Source organism: Halichoeres trimaculatus, unplaced genomic scaffold (genome assembly GCF_033239565.1).
Source record: "Halichoeres trimaculatus isolate MK-OKI-2021-1 unplaced genomic scaffold, fHalTri1.1 fHalTri1_scaffold_9, whole genome shotgun sequence".
Classification (NCBI taxonomy): Eukaryota; Metazoa; Chordata; class Actinopteri; order Labriformes; family Labridae; genus Halichoeres; species Halichoeres trimaculatus.
In genome coordinates this window covers 2151148-2172980 of record NW_027437188.1, presented here as the reverse complement: position 1 = coordinate 2172980, position 21833 = coordinate 2151148, and the positions used below count along the sequence as shown (strand labels likewise).

At 41.9% G+C, this 21833-nt stretch overlaps 1 protein-coding gene across 3 annotated transcripts; it reads right to left on the bottom strand.

Annotated features, from left to right (window-relative positions):
* Positions 1-1703: 1703 nt before the first annotated feature.
* On the bottom strand, positions 1704-21833 carry tbcela (tubulin folding cofactor E-like a). Of its 3 annotated transcripts, XR_012599115.1 has the most exons (12): positions 21728-21826; positions 18509-18629; positions 18282-18352; positions 17387-17566; positions 13687-13826; positions 13330-13511; positions 12848-13104; positions 11427-11553; positions 10963-11079; positions 6963-7074; positions 2389-6123; positions 1704-2305 (listed from the first exon to the last, which is right to left on the bottom strand). XR_012599115.1 is itself a non-coding variant. In XM_074679586.1 (11 exons), the coding sequence occupies exons 4-11, from the start codon at positions 17532-17534 to the stop codon at positions 5917-5919; spliced, it is 1290 nt and encodes a 429-aa protein (XP_074535687.1). In that variant the 5' UTR covers positions 17535-17566; positions 18282-18352; positions 18509-18629; positions 21728-21826; the 3' UTR covers positions 1704-5916. The 3 variants fall into 3 exon arrangements, 2 of the variants coding, with proteins under 2 accessions (XP_074535687.1, XP_074535688.1); XM_074679586.1 differs by having other exon boundaries at positions 1704-6123; XM_074679587.1 differs by lacking the exon at positions 18509-18629 and having other exon boundaries at positions 1704-6123; positions 21728-21833.

Genomic DNA, 21833 nt, shown 5'->3' with positions numbered 1-21833 from the left:
TTTATCGGTATTGGCAGATATGAAAATTCCTGCAGATATGCACAGCCGATACGGTGCTATTCAGTTAGGATTATTATTATTTTCCATCTGAAAAATAAGCTCCTTAAATAAAATGTAGCACTTCATTTATTTGCACAGAGCTCTGTGTCTGTCACCAGGTTGTTACAGTAGCTCTAAAATAATCAAATGCAGCTTGGTTATGTTTAAAAATGCATTGTACATTTAAAGTTTTATGTGATCTAAAGAAATTATTTTTCTGTATTTCAATACTGAATGTCTTGAGTTTGAAATATTAATACATTTCTTATTTATGGTAAAATCAAATGTTTTTTTGTCTTGTTTTATGTGTGTTTCTTAAACAAATAAGACTGTCACAATAAGAGTAACATATAAATGCCAGTACAGGATAGACTTAACTTTCTTTACAGTGAAAAAAACAAACAAACTTGTGATTATCGGTACCGGCCAAAAGGGGTTTTGATATATCGGCATATTGGAAATCGGAAAAATCCAATATCGTGCATCCCTAGACATGATAGCATCAAGCATTTGCTGCATATTTGTCGGCTGAACATCCATGATGAGAATCTCCCGTTCCTCCACATCCCAAAGGTGCTCTATTGGATTGAGATCTGGGGACTGTGGAGGCCATTTGAGTACAGTGAACTCATTGTCATGTTCAAGAAACCAGTCTGAGATGACTCCAGCTTTATGACATGGTGTGTTATCCTGCTGGAAGTAGCCATTAGAAGATGGGTACACTGTGGTCATAAGGGGATGGACATGGTCAGCAACAATACTCAGGTAGGCTGTGGTGTTTACACAATGCTCAATTGGTACTAAGGGGCCCAAAGTGTTCCAAGAAAATATCCCCCACACCATTATACCACCATCACCAGCCTGACCCGTTGATACAAGGCAGGATGGATCCATGCTTTCATGTTGTTGACGCCAAATTCTGACCCTACTATCCAAATGTGGCAGCAGAAATGCAGACACATCAGACCAGGCAACATTTTTCCATTTTTCCATTGTCCAATTTTGATGGGTTTGTGCAAATTGTAGCCTCAGTTTCCTGTTCTTATCTGACAGGACTGGCACCCGGCGCGGTCTTCTGCTGCTGTAGCCCATCTGCCTCAAGGTTGGACATGTTGTGCATTCAGATACCTCAGTTGTAACGAGTGGTTATTTGAGTTACTGTTGCCTTTCAATCAGCTGGAACCAGTCTGGCCATTCTCCTCTGACCTCTGGCATTAGCAAGGCATTATTTTCTCCCACAGAACTGCCGCTCACTGGATATTTTCTCTTTTTCAGACCATTCTCTGTAAACCCTAGAGATGAACAATGAAAAATCCCAGTAGATCAGCAGTTTCTGAAATACTCAGACCAGCACATCTGGCACCAACAACCATGCCACATTCAAAGTAATTTGATTGGCTGATTAGAAATTTGTGTCAAAGAGCAGTTGGACAGGTGCACCCAATAAAGTGGACGGTGAGTGTGTGTATACATATGTGTGTGTGTGTGTGTGTGTGTGTGTGTGTGTGTGTGTGTGTGTGTGTACAGTGGTCATAAATCTCTCTCTCTCTCTCTCTCTCTCTCTCTCTCTCTCTCTCTCTCTCTCTCTCTCTCTCTCTCTCTCTCTCTCTCTCTCTCTATATATATATATATATATATATATATATATATATATATATATATATATATATATATATATATATACGCATTTATACGCATTTATACACACACACACACACACATACGTCGGTTTGTGGAATAAATAGCTTAAATTCTGATGTACAGGTCTGAATGAGGATGAACTCTGCACATTTTGTTAAACCATGAAAAGCAAAGACAAAGAAAAACCAAGCTTTAGGGAGATCCATGTCAGCCCTGCTGGATAACTCCAAGATGCAGATGATGGCCCAGGCAGAGTGTTACAGATGGACATGATGAAAATTTCTTGTTGTTTTATTTCAGACAGAATGTGCTCCACTGATGCTGCTGACACATGTTGTGCAATAAGTGATGGGATTTAAACCTCAAAAAATATATTTGCAGCTGTAGAAATATGAATCATATCCATTTCAGCTGAAAAAATTTAAAGAAAAGACAAGAGCTCCATTTCATTAAAGCTCCTGTAAGGAACTTCTGGTTTGTTTCTACTATAGATCTATGCTATGTAATATCCATCTACAGTTTTACCTGACACTGATTTTTTACTGCGTCAACAAAACACATTGCTATCAGATTTCAAAACTTCTCTTTTAAAGCAAACACTTTAAAAATGTACACTTTTAAACCCCTAACCCATGTGAGAGAGAAATAACAAAGCATTAACTCACCCAAGAGGCACCGGTTTGGGGCTTAAAATACTTTTTTAAACACTGATGAACAGAGAATCAAAGCATGGGATGATTATTGAATGTGACATAAAGTTGAGATCAACAGGAGATCTACAGAATAAGACCGCGTGGGCAGGCCTTCTTCTCTTTTTTCTGTCCAAACTCTGATGCTAACACTCTCTTGGCATTACAACCTGAAAACCAATGTTTAATTTAGACAATGAGCCAAGACTTCTGCTCCAACAACCTGCTAACTGTACATTACTCATGACACAGCTACTACCTGAAATAAACAATAATGATGATACCTAATAAAGTGTCATCACTGTTAAAATCTGTGACTGTCAGCCCTTGAAACTGTTATTTACCAATTCCCAATTTCATTTTAACCTCTCCATCCTTTTCCCTGCTGTTTACTTTTCTGTTCTTGGCTTTCTCATCATACTTGGACTTACAAACATTGACATAACTGGACAGATATAATGAAAGTTATGCTGCATTCATGTGCTGTCAGAAAAAAGAGCCCCCAGGTTGGAAAATACACGAGTGCCTGCTCCAATCAGAAACATCATCTCAAATCTGGTGCGTCAGCGTCACATGAAACAGTGTTTCCATCAGCTGTTGTCCAATTTCAGTGATCTGGACACATTAGGAAGTTATTAGTGTTAAGTTATTGTGATTAGTGTGGTATTTAACCCTCAATGACAAGTCAGGCATCTTAAGCCGCGTTTCCACCAAGCAGGCCGGGTCAGTTCAGTACGGTTTGGGACGGTTTGGTACAGTTGAGAATGATCCAGTTTGCGTTTCCACAGCAAACTGTGCCCTCTTGTGGTAGGTGGCGTGTAAGCCGGATGCCGAAAGCCCCAGCTGTTAAACAATAGCGTGACGCCGTAGCAGTTTACCCCGCTATTAAATCCAACAAAGAAGAAAAACGTGACACAGAAAACAAAGAGCACAAATGGAAGACATGCAGCATTTCGACCTCCCTGTGATTGGCATGTAGCTCTCTGTTACAAAGTGCAAAGCAGTCAAGCTTTGTTTCAGAGAAGTCTGTGTGCCGCCAGGAGAAATACAGCAGCCGCTGTCGGGGGGTAAGTAACGATTCCTTTCACCAATCAACAGTCCGCAGTGTGTTGCTCCACCTTTCGAGAGCGGATTGGTTCAGTCTGGCACCCATACGGAAGGGTCCCAAAAAAGTAGGCCGGCTCGTCTCGGTTTTTAAGGCATCTGTCCCGGGATAAGTGTGCCGTACCGAGACGAACCGAACCGGTCTACTTGGTGGAAATGCGGCTTTCGAGTCAGCAGTCAGTTAGCATCAAACCATCAAACCACTTTAAAAGTCAGGGAAAAGGACCGACTTCTTGGAAAGTGGATCATCAAAGGAACACATCGATGAAGCATTAGTCCTCTGCATTCTGCACCCCTCCATCCCCCCACCCCCACTGGAGAGTACAGCCAGCGGTAACACTACTCCAATATGAACCAGACTTTAGCAGGTATCACACACACATATGGCTCGTCTACGTCACCGTGAAGCGTCTGTTTACATGAAGTGCAATCTCATCAGAGTCAGTACAATAAGACACGGGTGCACTGCTACAACTTTAAGGAACTTTGTAACTAATGGAAAGTCTTATTGGCCCGACACAGCCCTCTAACACCCCGCTACTGTTTAAAATGATATTCGAGAGACGCACGCGGTAAACATAACATGACAACATGAATCACACGCACTGTCTGCGTGCTTGTGCTCATGCGTGAAGTAAACCGTGCCGAAGGCCTCCTCTCTGAAGCGTGCCAAAGCAGAAAAGTGAATCATACTAATGCCTGGTTGCAATCACACTGGCCATTCAAAACGTGCTTTGGACTGAAGCCTGCTCAAGCACGGCCAGTTTGCCAGTGTGACCGCATCCTTAAAGAGACAGCAGCTAAAACAAAACGTTTCAGACAGAGGCTGATACTATGGGTGAACCAGAGGGACAGAATAAACCCTTAACAACGTAAAATACCCCCACTTTAAGGAATGAACATCAGCGACCTTAGTGTGCCATCACTCTGCCGTTTCCTGTAACTCAGAAATAAAAGAGCTGACTCTCAGCAGTCATTATAAGAATAGATTGCTAAGAGAGTAAGTAGTACAAGTATGAGTGTGTGTGTGTGTGTGTGTGTGTGTGTGTGTGTGTGTGTGTGTAGATATGACCTGATAAACTGGGTGTGGTTAATTAAAGGAAAGCTGATTTTATTCCGGGAATTCAGAAACAGAGAATTAATTATATGAGCTGATGAGCTCTGAGAGACTGCCTCTTGGATGTGTGAGAGTTTGTGAGAGTATGTGAGAGTGTGTAAAAGTGTTTTAGAGTGAGTGAAAGTGGAAAAGTCTGAGAGAGTGTGTGAGAGTGTGACTCCTTAGATGGTAGACCCTCTGGTCAGCTCAGTGCAGAGGCAGAGCTGAATTTGTGTTGCTGAAACATGACACCTAAAGGATGCAGCGTTTCACCAGACAAACAGCTGCTCTGCTGTGAATGGTGTGGACAGGTGAGTGTTTGTTTGTGACTGAACACAAGAAGTAAATGCATATCACAGGTTAAAAACGTAGCACCTGAACCCTGCGCAGCTAGCAGCCAGCTGGGGGTGACCTACATGGTTGCAAAAATGCTGTGTCTATGAAGATTATTAGTTTAATGTGTAAATGACAGTACCTCTCAGTTTATTATTTATCTGTTACACATTTTCCTATGAATTTATATTTGTTTTCAGTCTGTGATGCAGCCTGATGCTCATTCAGTCACTCTGGGCACACTTCCCTTATCTTTGAGTGGTCATCTTTAGTGATCTTTAGGACTCTGATCTTCCTAGTTGGCTCTTAGAGTTTTAGTTTTCTCTGTGGCACTGTCAGTACCCCCTTAAACAGTGTCAGTGTGATGTGGCATTGTCTAACCTTGGCAGTTATTCATGGAAGTAGAAAAGAAATCACTCAAAAACAAATAAAGCTAAGAAAAGCAGGTTTCATCACCAATCTCTGCATTTCAGAGTTTAGAGAGAAGATTTCCTGCCACAGCAGCTGCTCTTCCTGATAATGTGCCCACTCTAATGGTGTAGATGAGTGCAGCAGTGCCTCACTAGTGAACAGGGTAGTTTTACCCACAAGCGGGCAAGCTAGTGGTGCTTTGGTAAATGTTGTGTACATGGAGAAAGAGCTGCTTCAGCAGGGCCCTGTTCTCCTCTGCTCAAGCTGAGAGTGGGCTCTCAGCCTGTTATTCACGCTGACAGACTGGTCCACAGACTCCAGTGGATTCCTCTGAATATAGCTAAAATAAATAAAGACACACCCCTCTCCATACTGGCTGCAGCAGCAGTCAGATCCTCCTCACAGTCTACTATTGTCCTTTCTGCGCTCCTCGACTTGTCTGCATCCTTTTCCTCTCTCATGCTCCAACAAGTGGACTGCCTGTCCTTTCTTTTCCATTAACATGTTCCAATGATTTTGTATTTTCTGTAACCAACCAGCAAAAAATCAAAATAATCCATCACTCAGTTAATCCCACTTCTCAGACAGTTTGACACTAGACTTTCACTTGGTCTTGGGAACGACCAGTATTTCATCCCCGTCCTGGATGCTGTAGGAGTGCAGAGCGCGGGTGTTGTACTTCATCTCCTCAGGACCAAAAGCGGTGCACTTGTCAATGTAGTAAAGCCTCATGCTGTTGGTGGGAAGCTGCACAACGGTGGTCAGCTGCTTTTTCAGTTCAGCAACGGTCTGGTCCAAACGGATGTTCAGCTGAAACAAATAAAAAGCTTCAAAGAAAAGCAAAGCAGTGTTTTTTTCCCCTTAAAACTTCACATTGGTATTAATACCAGTAGTTTTCTGATTTATAGTTAGATAACAGGCAGGTGTTTATCTTTTGAGAATTTGAGAGAAATTTCTTACTGTTGTTTGTAAGAATCATTTCCACCTTCAATAATGTGACTGACAGAGAGACAATGTTTCCACCATAGAGAGGACAGCGTGGCTCCGCCATTTGCCACTGAATGGCTTTGAAGCCAAAATACCCCTTTCACAGGCACCGCCATTGGCAGCTGTTGTGCAAGCAGAGTCTGCTCAGCAGAGACTATGAGGGACTCTGAGAGAATCTGACTTGAGCTGGGTGACAAAAATAATATATATTTGTTTTACTTTTGAGTCTAATCTTTTCTTGGCTCTCCCTCCCAACATATTTTACAATCCCTGAAAAAAATACACAGGACCATCAGCTGCCAATCATCATTAAACGTGACGTAAAGCCTTGTTTTTAACCTTTTATAACTAATGAAAACAAAACTTCTCAGAAAAAAGAGAGCTTGAATACAAGGCAGCCAAATAATATCTTCAAATCACCACAAGAATTGGATGTGAGAAACATTTCTACCAGGTGTATTATTTTTTTCAAAGTTTGAACACAGCTAGCCAGCCACCAGGGAAGCAGTTTTTGTGGCGCCCTCACTTCGAGCCGAGCAAGATGATGTCCATTTTATTTTTTTTACAATCTACGGTTTCCACTAATGGAGGGCAGTTTGGTTATCTGTGTAAATAAACATTCCTACTTTTCATTCCAGCAGTGTGAGTATCACTGAACACACCTGCTGCACCTTTTCCTCACAGTGAACCTCCACTTGGGCACGACAGCGAGGTCGAAGGTCAATCTCAGCAAGCGGCTCCAGCTTCCCATACTTGGTCACCAGTGAGTGGTATCTGAAAGGGGAGAGAGCAGCCAGGGGTTAGAAACACGGTTCAGGCGTGAGCAAGAGCAGAAAGAGCATCATAGTCAGGGCCAATAAGTTCAGCTGGATGAGTTTGTAGGATGAAGACAGAGATTTTTCAAACTATACATTTTTGGAAACCTTATAGTGTAACAAATCAGAAAACCAATGTTGCCATTCTTTCCAAGGTTGTTATAGCAGCCATCTTGGAGCTTTAAAAATGGCTTCTTTCAAAAACAAGTTTCTCTATATCTTACCTCCTAGATGACCTAAATGAATGATTTCAATAGTTGAATCTACATTTTTGGGGGCAAAGAATCCAATGAAGCTGACTACACTGTAGATAGGACATGAATAGGTGGGTATTTTGAATTTTTATCATGCCTTAGAGTGTTTTATATGATAAAATAGCTGGCTGTTTTGATTGAAACATGTCTGGCTTTTTTTTCTTGCATTTTGTAGAATGGTCCCCCAAATAAAATGAAAAGGTCCCTATAAAGGTGTATATTTTCAGTTTACTCGATATACCCTCAAAAACTGTGAGCACAAATTATCTGATGCATGTAGTAACAGTTTGACACTTAAATTGATGTAAAGGAAAGAGAATAGAGGTGTGGTAGTGTGATCTCGCTACTTAAACTTCACAGCTTATGATCAGTACAGAATAGAACATTAATTTAGACACCAATAACAAGAGCAGCAATCACAAAAAATCAACAAGACAATGACCAATCAACACGAGGCTGTTATATCAGTACTTCACTTCCCATAATCATAATACCACACAGTGTTGCATATAATTGGCATAATGAAGCAATCAGGTCATCATGACAATACCTTATATGAAACAAATGAATGAAAAATACATTTTTTTATCCCAAAGGAAAATTCAATTCATATCCTAGTTGATTTGATTTACTGTAGCTTAACTCTTATGTTACCCTAATTCAAGATTCCACTGGCTTCTACATTTTTGTCTGTGAAAAAAACAAATGGTGCCAATACATCTCGGATGAATCCAGGTATGTTGCTTTACCAGTGTAATGTTGATGCTAGGCCTACATGGCATGGCCAGGGTAACTCTAGTTAGCAATTGCATTGTGTCACCTGCAAGGTTGATTATATTTTCAGAAGGAGTAAAATCATCTCTTAATCAATATTACTTGTCAATTATATTTGATAAGGAGTAGCTGTGTACTTAGCAGGGATAAATAAGTCTACAGTGAGCTAGGCTGTGTCTCAGGTCCAGGTATGTTGCTTATCAGTGTAATGTTGATGCTAGGCCTACATGGCATGGCCAAGGTAACTCTAGTTAGCAATTGCATTGAGTCAAGTACAAGGTTTGATGAGAAGAGCTCTGAACATTTCTGTTTTGTTAAACAAGTTTGTTAGACAAGTTTGTTAGATATTGTTGGACATGTTTGTTATATTGTAGATAATTAAATGTTCAATGTACAGAGAATATTGTATATGTTGTATTTGGGTAGGAGATCCTATATGCTTTTAGTTTATCTTCTAGTGTATGATCACAAAACTGTCCTACATTTGTCCATATTTTGTCATAGTGTCTGATGAACTCTTATGATGGTGTGCCATGATAATAGAATAGAATAGAATAGAATAGAATAGAATAGAATAGAATAGAATAGAATAGAATAGAATAGAAAATACTTTATTTATCCCCGAGGGGAAATTCAGATACAAATTCAAATTCTTAATTCAATTAAGAGCACCCCCCTTTGAGTTCTTGATAAAACTAATATGGTCTATGATCTGAAACCCAGTTCGGCTGATGAGACACAATTGAAAAATGCAGTCTCACTCACCCTTCCCCTCCGTGTTCCACGATCCCGCCGCCCAGCTTGTATCACCTTTCTTCGCCTCCTAACAATACGCCCTCTCCGACAGAGCAAGAAGCCAGCCGGCAGAAAATGTAACAAACAAGACAGTCATCCTCCTTGTAACACTCAGTGGTAGGTTTTTTAATTGGACTGGCGCGATCGCGAAGCAGGTCTGGCGTTGCCACTGCCAGCTGATCAGAGCAGAGCCGACTGTAGACAAGGCTTTACCTTTCTTGGTGTGTCATCACCAGCTCAGTTTACAATGCTAAAGATGTGTGGCTAACTTATGCTAAAATCTATTTGCAGAGCTGACCCGTTCCAACCAGCAGCGTTCAGTCATTAGCCAGTATAGGCACAGACTAACCAGAGTTATTCAGCTGACATCTCCCACTGTGTCAAACAAAATCTGTACCTGTTCAACAGAAACTCAGCTGTCGGCGCCAGTCTTCAGTCCCAAATCCCTCTGCAGCTTTTTCCACCGATCGTACATTTTTCCAATATTCAGTCTCTGTTGGCACTTGTATGGCTCATAATTCTTCCTTGCTTCAGCCTTTTCCTTGAAACGTTTTTGTTTTCTTCCCTTCCCTGTGGAGGGTAACAGTAACAGCTTCCTGGTCTTGATCTTCTCTGGCTCCATGACGCTTCGGTAGCCGAGCAGCTAGCTGATGTGAGAGGGGTAGTGGGAAAGCTCGAGGTGGGACCATGGGCATGATGCGAGGGAGACAGGGGATTGGATGGACTCATGGATCAATCCGAACCTCACATGCAATGTGCGGGTCGGATTGGTCAACTAGTATGCAGCTCTGCAGCGGATATACTGAATGGATTTTTTTCGTTTTTTTTGGTCTTTATATCGTGTAGATTGGACCATAGGACAATAGCAGCCCTATAAATGGTGTTATTAAGATGTACAAAGCTTCCAAATCGTACACCATAACTTTAAGGGGCCCTCAAAGTTGATGAATGGGCAGGTTGTCTTTTAAGAGTTGTCTTTTGTAAGATGTGATAAAGAGTGTTAGTGAAATATTCCATTATTTGGACGACATACATATCCAAATGAACATAAAATACCATTTTGTCATGTAAATATGCAAAATACACAACCATACATGCCTCAATTAGAAGGAAGGTCAACTCCATTGGTTTCCTTGCCCCCCAAAATGTACATTTAACCATTGAAACCATGAATTTAGGTCATATAGGAGACAAGATATGGAGAAATTCATTTCTGAAAGAGGCCATATTTAAAGTTGGCTATTTAAAAATGGTTGCCATACCGATCTCAGAAAAAATGGCAACATTGGTTTTCTGATTTGTTACGTTGTAAGGTTTCCAAAAATGTATGCTTTGACAAATCTCCGTCTTCATCCTACCTCAGCAACCTGACTATCAGGCCCACTAAACTCCCCTGAATCAAATATCTAACAGACTGATATGAATTTACTTTCCTGATCTCACTCCCACCCTGAACCAGATCAGCTCCCAGTGTGAAAACCTGTTAACTGAAAACCAATCTTATCAGTCTCATACCAGGGCGCCTCAAAGGAGGAGATGGGACCAATGATCCTGAGGACCTTCCTCCACTAAAGCCTCGGGTCGGTTTCTTTTATTCAAGCAGAACTTCAAACTCTGACTTCAAGGTCCGCTGAGATGATCTAGTAATTTATTAGTTGTAAAGGAAGGTCTACACTAAGAGCTGAGGGGCATTAATCCAACTCAAAGGTCAGATGTGACTGGACCTGGTTCGATGTGGTTCATACATGAATCTGAAGTTTTGTTTCTGAGGTGTCAGGTGGTTTTCAAGAAGACTTCAAAGATGTAGGTCAGACTGTGAACTTATCAAAGTGTTTGTAAAGCTGGAAAATGAATTAAGAAGAGGATAAATCTACACTTGTTTTTTTGAAAGCTTTTCTCTGAGCCTACCCCTGCTGGTCAGTAAAGAGAAAGCAGGTGGACTTCCCTTAAAATCTGTCTACATGATCACACAGTTACACAGGTCTAAACACAGCTGCACTGTACATCCTGAGTGTGCAAAGTACCTGTAAGGCAGCTCCTCCTTGGGGTAGTCTGAGCAGTACCGGATGAAGAACCTCTCTGCGTCCTCTCTCTCACTGTCGGTCACAACGCTCCCGTTTAGCGTCGACACTGAAGGGAGGCTGTGGAGGAACACACACACTGTTTTGCCAGTTTAACAGCAGGTGTTAATGTGACCACGCTTATACCTCCTCCTGTGGCACAAAGTGAGGACAAAATGCTACCGTGCTGAGCCTGTTGCTTATGAAAACCAACACCTTGACCTGAATCAGCATCTTAAGACTAACTTAGACCAACACTTCTTTAAAGAGGTGGAGCCCAGGGCCTACACTGAGTCAGCATTTAGAGCACTAAATGTTCTGGTTTCACTGTCGGGGAGCTGTTGTGCCAGCCGTCTTTTAATAAAGTCTGAAAACAGGGGGTTAACTCTTCCAAATGTTTGTTCTCACTGAGGCAGAAAGTGACTCACTGTGCTATCATGAGGCTCCGTCGCTCTGCGTTGGTGTAGGTCTGCAGTAAAGGAATGCCCTGTAGCCGCACTTCCTCCAGCTTAGGGAAGAAGTTGAGCTTCTCAATGTCATCCCATTGATTAAGACCTGAAAACAAACACAGAGGTGTCATGTTTTTAACAATTAAGACAAAAAGACAGTGATCCTTTTGAATTTTCTTAGGTTTCATGGGCCTTTAGGGAGGACAGCACAGTGGATAGAGTAGGAACCAGAGCAAAAGCAAGGAGGGGCATGAGGGAAAGAGATCACAGGGTGGATCTGAGCCCGTATTGCACAATCAAATCCCTTAGCACCCATAAAACCACAGAAACAGCTCTTAAAGGAGATGTTTGATATGTGTGAGAACAAGTAAGCACCAGCTTCAAGAGACACAATGACATTCACCAAGTCATGATTTGTTGAAAAGACAACAAGGAGTGAAATCTTGAGGGTAACCAGGCCAAATAAAATGTGTGTGTGATTGATGGTATTTACAGCCGGCTCTAGAACAACACCCTCCTTACAGAAATAAAAGTTAACAGCAAGGATTGAGCTGAAACATTTAAAAAGCGGAAATGAAAGTCCTGTTCTTCTTTGTTGAGACTGGAACATGATTCTCAGGCTGAAATCTCTGCTCCATCATCTCATCTTTCTTCTTCCTTCATAGATTGAATATTCACAGTCTCTCAAATCAATAACTTCTCTTCTTCTCCAGAACAATCACAGGTTGTATTTGGGCATCAGAGGAGATGTGACAGAGCTATCCACTGGAGACACCAACACACACTTCTGTCCCTTCATCTCCATACAGAGCTCTAAAAATAGGAGCAGCTCTATTGCGCTCTGAAACAGAAACCAGTCTTGAGACCTGAAATGAAGCTGACGTGAGACTGCAGAGACACACAGCTCTGGAAGCATGCTGGCACCCATGTGTGTGTGTGCGCACACGCATGTGTGTGTGTGTGCGCGCCCACGCATGTGTGTGTGTGTGCGCGCCCACACATGTGTGTGTGTGTGTGTGTGTGTGTGTGTGTGTGTGTGTGTGTGTGTGTGTGTGTGTGTGTGTGTGTGTGTGTGTGTGTGTTTGTGCGTCTGTGTGTGCGTGTGTGCGTGTGTGCGTGTGTGTGTGCGTGTGTGTGCGCGTGTGTGTGTTTGTGCTGAATAGACCAGGGGTTATCAGGTCAGAGCCTATGGATGATGATAAAGAAGGAATGAGAGACATCCTGCAAAACAATGCAATCATCAACACACACACATTGATTTGCATTGTTCAAGTTGATGCTGAACTGGTTACACACACACACACACACACACACACACACACACACACACACACACACACAAACACACACACACACACACACACACACACACACACACACACACACACACACACACGGACCTGCGTTGTTCAGGTTGATGCTGCGCAAGCTGCTGAACAGGCGCTCCAGGATGTCCTTGCTGTCGCTGATGGAGCTCAGGTTGTTGTTGGCCATCACTAGAGTGTCCATGCTGGGGAACATGGAGCCAAACTTGCGGACTTCACTCCAGTCTTTGAGGCTGTTGTCGGTGATGTGTAGCAGGCGCAGGTTTGGGCAAATTATGCTGGAGGCACTCACACTGCTGTACTCATTAAGGCACAGGAACAGCTCCTCCAGCCTGCAGGGCCACACAGGGAAACATACTCAGAGAGAGACAACAGAGAGAGAGAGAAAACAGAGAGAGAGAGACAACAGAAAGAGAGAGAAAACAGAGAGAGAGAGACAACAGAAAGAGAGAGAAAACAGAGAGACAGATGGGGCTAGTGTACTGAATGCAGATGGGGATAAGTGCTCAAGAAACAGAGACAACTATGTGAAAGCCTTCATCAGCTGCTTCTCTTACTCTGGGATCTCTCTGGCGAGCAGCAGCACAGTGTCCCAGGACACCTGAGTGTTGTTGAGGACGAGGCGTCGGACCCGAGAGAAGGCTTCAGCAAACTGCGGCTCCAGGGTTATTCCTGCCAGAGGGTTAGAGCTCAGGTTCAGGAAGTCCAGGTTTGGGATGTTGGAGACAATTTTACTGATCTGAAAATGAGACAGAGACCTTTTCACTTCATCATGAATTCAGCTTTGACTTTCACTCTGATGTGATGCTCCACAGTTAGAATTTCACACCGCTGTGTTCATCCATTGATCCAGAAAAATCTAAATGTATTTTATAACCTGCAGTATCAGAAACCTCTGACTAAGCTGAACCCACCTCCTGCCAGTCCTGCAGCTTGTTGTGGGACAGATCCAGCTCCATAACGTGGGCACAGAAAGCAGCAATCTCAGCCTGGTCTCCTGCCCGACTAATCCCACAGCTGTTCAGCACCAGGACACTGGGTAGGTTCAGACGGTCTGCAAGTTTTTGTATTTGTATTTGTTTATTATTTCGTGGACAGTCCTCTTTAATGTACTGTACAAAGTAAAAGAGGCAGCTTTAGCCTTTGCGGCTAATTTCCAGCTGCAGTCCCCGGCCAGTTGTCAATATAGGCAACCTAAAAAAAATTTAAAGTAAAATAAAATGCATTACATTTCTAATACAATCAAGCCCAAAAAAGAGAAGACACAACATGTTACACACAGATCAAGCACACACACACAACACATATCAAATCAGTTCATCCATAGATATAAAGTGTCAGTTGCATTGCACATTGCCCATCAAGCCCAAATAAAAGAGAGAAGACACAACATGTTACGCACAGATCGAGCAGACACACACAAAGCATATCAAATCAGTTCATCTAACACATACAAAGTGCCAGTTGCATTGCACATTGCCCAGCAAAAAATTGGAGATGGAGCCCCCGACACAATAAATATACAGGACAAGTACGCAAGTTCAGGCCTGGTTATGACAACAATGCTGGTTTTCCGGTGGCCAAGTGTTAAGCTGTTTGGTAAAAGAGGTCAAGGTTGGGAGTGTTGGAACTGAGTTCCAGGTGTGAGATGCGCGGACAGAAGAAGTGGCTTGACTATAGCCACTTTTTTAAAAGGAACAACACAGTCAGTCCTTTGGAACCGGCTTTTGTTGACCTATTTGAGATTTTTTTTTTTTTTTTTTTTTCACAAATTCTTGTAGCAGAGGTGGTGCTTGGCCATGGAAAATTTTGTATATCAAGATAGTATCAGTGTGTTTGATAGTGTTGTCCCAGGTCAAGCGCTCATGCTTTTTTAAAATATGACACTGATGGAACATTTTGGGTTACTTATCTAGAACTACACGCACACACACAGAAGAAGACAGATGTTTACAGGAAGTGGAGAGAAAGTGGTCATAGAAAAGAAGGGTCTTTGTAATCTGGTTCATCCTTCTCACTCAAACACTCACAGACAGTAAGTGTGTGAGAGATAAGTGATGTCGTGTTAGATTTCTTGAATCACTGAGAACATCAGAAACATTTCTGGACAGTCTGACCCCGAGTGTCCTTCACAGGCTGGAACAGGGAGGTGGGGGCAGAGTTGACATATATATTACATGAACACATCAACTTTTTTCTCATCACATTTATTTCCAAAGCTGAAATTGAAACAAAATTTCTACCAGACATTGGTATTAACTCAAATAATCTACACATGAAAAGAAATCAAAACGATCAAGTCCATAAATAATGATTATGTGGAATTAAGTCCAATAACACAGGAAAAGTATTGAACACACCATGGAAAGGCTGTATACTTAGGCAAGGAAATGCCCTATACCACCTGAAATCTGTCAGTAATTATTACTTGAACTTCCAATTAGTGCAAACTAACAACATCTGGGGCACAGCAAATTGATGGTACTAAAAATGCCACACACCTCATGATGGGTAAAGGCAAAGGGCTCTCTGAAGACAATCGCAACCTGGTTGTTGCTCAGCATCAGAATGGAACTGGTTACAAAATCAAAGCACCTGAATAATCCAGTCAGCACCGTTGGGGCCATTATTCGCAAGAGGAAGAAGCACCACCTTACCATCAACAGGCCACACACAAGAGCTTCTTGCTTCTTGACTAGGGAGTCAGAAAGATAGTCAGAAGGGTACTCACCGAGCCAAGGACCACCCTGAAAGTGAAAGTGCTCCAGAAAGATTTGGAGGCAGCAGGTACAATTGTTACAGTAAAAACAATAGGCAATGCACTCCAACGCCATGGCCTCTATGGATGCTCAGCCCGCAAGACTCTATTCCTCAAGAAAAAGCAGGTTGAAGCTTGTTTAAAGTTTGCTGAACAGCATCTTGACAAGCCTGTAGAATATTGGGAGAATGTTGTCTGGTCAGATGAGACCGAAGTTGAATTTTTTGGCTGTCATACGACATACCATATTTGGAGGGGAAAAGGCAATGCACATCATCCAAAAAACACTATACTAACAGTGAGGTTTGGAGGTGGAAGCATCATGGCATGGGTTGTTTCTCATCTCATGGTATTGGCAAACTTTATATAAGTGATGGAGCAATGAATGGAGCCATGTATCGGATTTCTCGATATAAATCTGCTGCCATCCACCAGGCTGATGAAGATGAGATGTGGCTGGACCTTCCATCAGGACAACGATCCAAAGCACATGGCAAAGTTGACTCTCAAATAGTTTCTTAAAAAAGATATTCAATCTGTTAGAATAGCCTAGTAAATCACCTGACTTAAATCCAATTGAACATTTGTGGAAAGAACTAAAGAAAAGTGTTCGCCAGAGGGCACCAAAGAAAATTCAAGATTTAAAGACAATCTGTGCAGAGGAATGGGCCAAAATCACACCTGAGCAGTGTGGGTGATTAGTTAAAACATACAAGAAGCGTCTGGAAGCTGTCATTTTTGTTGTGATTTCTTTTCATGTGTGGATTATTTGAGTTAATACCAATTTCTGGTAGACATTTTGTTTGAATTGCATCTTTGGAAAAAAATGTGATGACAAAAAAGTTGACGCGTTCAATACTAAATTTCTCCACTGTATAAAAAGAGCTGGAGCTGCCACTGTGTAATGTTTACAAGATAGCCAGAATTCAACCCTGGGGGAGAGTTTACCTTCATACCAATGCAATTCAGTGGTTGGTCTGAGAATTTAAGTCTTCATTATGTGCAAAAGAGCTCACAACCCTGCAGCCCACGTCTTAATATGACCCACTGGCTCCTTACTGTCACCTGTCCCATTCACACATCAGCTAACCCTGAGTTCACTCACAGGCTGCATGCATTAACACCCCCCCCCCACACACACACACACACACACACACACACACACACACACACACACACTCACACTCACACTCACACTCACACTCACACACACACACCACCACCACCACCACCCGAGAAAAATTTACAGTACATCTTCTTCTGTGACTTACCTAGCCTTCATCTATTATCACTGGATCCAATTCGAGAATGAAGCTTAATTCTGTTTTCCTTTTTTTTAAATTCTATCAAAAGAAGCTGTTTTTATTATTTTCCTGAACTTATCTACTGTCACAAGGCGTCAGTACAGACTGACTGACTCAGAACTTTAAAGCTCCTGATACAAGCGCTGAAATGGGGATGTGTAGAAAGATTTGTTTGTTTGATTTCAATCAAAATTTTATTCTACCTCACTTTGGGACAAAACATTGGTCTGAAAATGATTCTGTGGACTCTAAATGATCCTATTTACTCCAGTGAAATAAGTCTGTTACTCCCCCAGACTGAGCCCTTAACACAGCAGCCATCTTTGTTCATGATAATTGAGCTTTTCTGCCTCATGCTAAACCAAACATCTCCTCTGATGCTGAAGCAAAATACAATGATCAACCAACCAGAAGCAAGTGTTGAGCACAGGTGTGTCTCAGACAGGGGTTTTCTGTCTTATCTAGAGTGCTTTACTCTTTAAAGTCATGACCATCAAACTCCCTGTTGAGTAAAGGTCTTCTGTACTTGCAGCAGTTCCTCCTCCTGTTTACCTTTCATGGGGGAACCTTGTGGCAGGACTGTGGGCACCACAACCACACCCATCCCTGGCCCTCTGCGGTAAGGAAAGTTCTCTGGGCTGTACTTCTCACTCATCACCTCCACAAAGGTACGGCCCTCCGAGTACTCTGGTTGCTCCATGACACTGTCCGGCTTGGCTGACCCTGCCTCAGCTGGAGGGCAGATGGGGGAAAAGATGGACATCCCTGGCCGTTAGCTTTTTGACTTCTTCATTACTGTTGCTTAAAAACATTTCTGTTCTTGAATCTAAGCACAAACATTAAAGATGGTCTACTGAAACAACGGCAGACCATCCACTCTTCTCTTTAGGTGTAGAAACAGGGGAGGGAACAGGGAGGGACATAAGGAGATGTCACCAGCTCTTACCAGCAAACCACAGTGTCCCACTGAAACCTCTCTGAATTCACCCCGAAGGAAAGAAACATTACGGCTGCTCCTTATACTGAACTTTTAAAAATAAAACACGAGGTGAAGAAAGCCCTTTTGACCAAACGTATCACTTCAGCTTCTATAATTAAAGTGAGGAGCGTCAGTAATCTTTTTCAAAGCTCTTGCTGGGTTAAGCTGCTGTTGAGTCCACTGCAGGGAAACATTAATTATGCAGTGGTTTTCACTGAATTGAATAATAAAAAGATCCTGACACTGTCTTATTTGACAGGAATGGGCTGCAGTAAATTGTGGTGAGAGATAATAAGCCATTTGTGACTCTGAAGCCAATAAGTCATTTTCTGTGAGGCCACAGTTATTTTTACACCCAGGAAACCACCCAATGAAAACTGTTCACAGTTTAATCCTATTTCTCTGAATGAAGGAAGTCAGAGCGGAAAAGAAAGGTCAGAGCGGAAAAGAAAGGACAGAGCGTCTTACCCGGAGAGACGTTTCCTTTGTTTTGACTACCGTCACTGCTCGCTGTGGTTGTCTCTGTGAATGCTATGGGCCTGTCAAAGAAACCAGCATTACTCTTTCTCATTTCTCATCTACTGACACATAGGTTAATACATCCATTACATATGTAGCTGAAAAATAAGGTCATATGCACATGTCTGTAGTAAAGACGAAAGACAAGGCCCTTTGCTTTGTTAGTGGGGTCTTACTCCAGAGTGGCTGATGGGGTTGATAGACCACTGCAAGAAAAATGCTGGCCCTTCTTTGATCAGATGTCAGGTTTTGATCTGGAGCAGCCAGAAGAAGTCAGAAAGCTGTCACCACGTGACACTGAAGAGTAAACAAGATAAAAGGTCACTGTGCTGTTATTCAACCTGAAGCAATAAAATCCTGCTTAGATTAACAGTGCACTACTACTGTGAGCAGTTTTTACAGCATATATTAACTAACATCTATTCAACACAGAAACAAAAAGCAGGGGGTATTGCAAGATCTGGTGTTATTTTCAGAACAGAGTGTTTTGCTCTGTCCAGGGATTTCTACAACATAAGAATATGTACAGGTTTGAAGATCCGCACATGCTCAGTCCAACTATCCAACACTGGTACTTTGGATCCATGTTTAAGGTATGGGAAGGGCTAGTTTCAGTGCAGTCTGCTGAGGTTTGTTGTGCACGTATGCAAGCAAGGCTGTTTGTGCGCCCCTCAGTGTCTGTGCAGTGACAATTGTGCAAGTCTTCGAGATTTTGTTTTTTGTTATCCCCCCCTTTGGAGCATATTCTGGAATTTACTTTTTTTCCCCCCTCTTCTCCCTCAGGTTTTCATTTCATATCTATTATAACAGGGCGCTGGGCACGCTAGCAGCTTCCACAGTTCACCCATTCCTGTATTCCCCATGTCACTGTGTTTAATGTTCCTCCGAAGGGATGAAACTGAAATGTAATTTCCCCCCTCCGGGGATCAATAAAGTATTTCTGAATTCTGATTTCTGATATAAATATAGATATGAATTGTTATATTACTTTGAAGTGGATCACCATACTGTAATATAACTCCACTCTGTGAACTCAGACTAAACCTGTAACGGAGCTTTAGAATGAGCTGGCCAAACTGTGGGACTGACTTCTATAAGGGTGGTAGACGTTAAGTGCTAGCCCAAGACCAAAGTTTGCGTGAATTTGGGATTTTTCTGGGAAATTCATAGTGACACCTGAATTCTGGAATACTTCAGGAATTCCAACAAGGTACCAGAATTCCAGGAGGTTTCTACATTTCCAGAGTGTAATCAGAATTCTGATATATCGCCAGGCAAACTATCCCTATCCCTGCTCAAACCCTGGGGGGATCATCGAATCACACCCTCTTTAAATTTGTAGTTCTTAATCCTAATCAGTAACTCAACTGGGTGTCAGAATTTGTTTGCCTTAGTAATGATCTTAATGCTTTGTCGCTAGGCGCCGCCCCGTTGTGGCTGCCTGTTGCATGAGCTCTCTATTCCTTGTCCGTTTTTGTAATTTTTTTCATCTCTTTTTTGTCATTGTTGCATTTGGAGTGGATCATTACAATTGTATGGTTCATTTGTTGGTTATGGACATCAAACTGGTTATGCCTTTGGTGATACTTTTACTTTTTTTGCTCCTGTGTTTGTCTGAAGGTCCTACAAGTAACCATGGCCACATTGTCTCCATGTGAAATCAGCTATTAGCAGCCTGTAGCATGTCCTTGCTTACTGGGGCAAGGCCTGATGTTTTTCTCACAAGGTTAGGAGAAGCAGGTGAGGAAGATGTGCTGGTTCTCAGGTGTGAACTAAGAAGTGATGACATTGACCTGTCCTACCATCCATGGTTATTGGGAATGTAAAATCTATCTCCAATAAGATGGACCACCTGGCTGTGCTAACCCAGCAACAGAGGGAATACCAGAAGGCAGAGTAGCATCATACTAACAGAGCTAACACTGGACATGAACGCCACATTGGAAGAACTTCACCTGCTGTGAGCAGACAGGATACAGGAGAGAGAAAAGAACTGACGGCTGAAGAAGCTCAGTCCTGGACCCTGTGGAGGTGAAGGCTAGCTAACTGGAGAATGATGGCCAAGCTGTCATCTGTTTTCTTATAGACCTTTTTGCACATTCTATCACTTTCTTACTTTTGTTTTCTTGATTGCTGCTGTGACCCCTGAATTTCTCCTCAGGGATGTTAGAATGTTCCTATTCTATTCTACTTTTGTTCTACGATTCTAATCTGTTGAACTTTGTTCTTCTAAGGACTTAAAAATAAGATGTTTGAATACCAAGAAAAACAAAGCTGTTGTCTCTCCCCACTGAAACCATAGACTGTTTAATACAGGCTTGGTTGATCAGAAAACGATGGTGCTACCAAAGTGTAAGCCTGATATGGCTTTAATTACTAGAAGATAGATAAACATTTTCTTTTACACCATTATGTAACTGAAAATGGTAATCTACACATTGTCATGGATGCTTCCAGAGTTTGGAGCAATGTTTATTGCTTGTAGTTTTTTATTTGATTTTTATTTAGCCTTAATGTTCAATTGGAAATGAACTCTGTTATATGAAAATACAATGTATATATGAAAAAACTTGCTTTAATATTTGTTGTAAGCACAGTGTGCCTTTAACACAGTGTCATACAGAAAGTACACTGAAGGAAGGCTTTAAAATAAAAGTGTATAACTGGAGAAAACTGCTGAAGCAAAGAACAATAAATTTTACTTTCTTTGTTTATCACTGGATTTAAACATCTTTAAACAACTTTCAAGTTTGAACATGACGGCAATCACCAAAAATATCCCGTTAATTTGGCTTTTCCCCTTCAATAAAATGTATTATCGTTGTTACAATTAAATGTCTTTCATGTATTAACCGCTGACAGAGCATCGCATGGGTCACAGTGATTTGGGGCAAAGTGTTACAGACATCAACAGACAGGGAGATCATAAAAGTTGAAATATCATGGTCGCCACAGAAGCATGTTTAACAGAATTACCTCCTTGCTGATATTTCAATATTGAGGGTTGAAGAAAAAGTCTGAAATTGGTGCAGCTGCCTTGATAATCCGCCGGCTAGACTCCCTGAAAACGATCTGATTTCTGAATGGAGTCTGGCTCCCTGTCAAACTGAATAGCCTGTAGCTAACCCTGTCCACGCGTTAAAAACAAATGATAGCTCCAGTGTCAAGGAAACTGCATTCTAATTGTGAAAAACGAATGGAAAGTGAAGGTTTTATTTTTAAGGTAAGACATCAGAGTCTGACCCTCTGCAAGCAGCTCGATTCAGCCGGAGGTGGATCACAGATAGCAGCGGTTTAAAAACATGAACAAACTGAAATTATCAGAGAATAATCATGTTACACATACGCAGATCAGGAGAATGATTGGTTATATACAAAGTCGTGGTTGTACATACCTTCTGTGTCTATTTTAATTCCCCTAGTTGATAAAAACAAAGCAGCTGTCATTTTCCTCGCCTGTACATCCGGAAGTGACGTTGCTTGATCGTCGAAATCAATGTC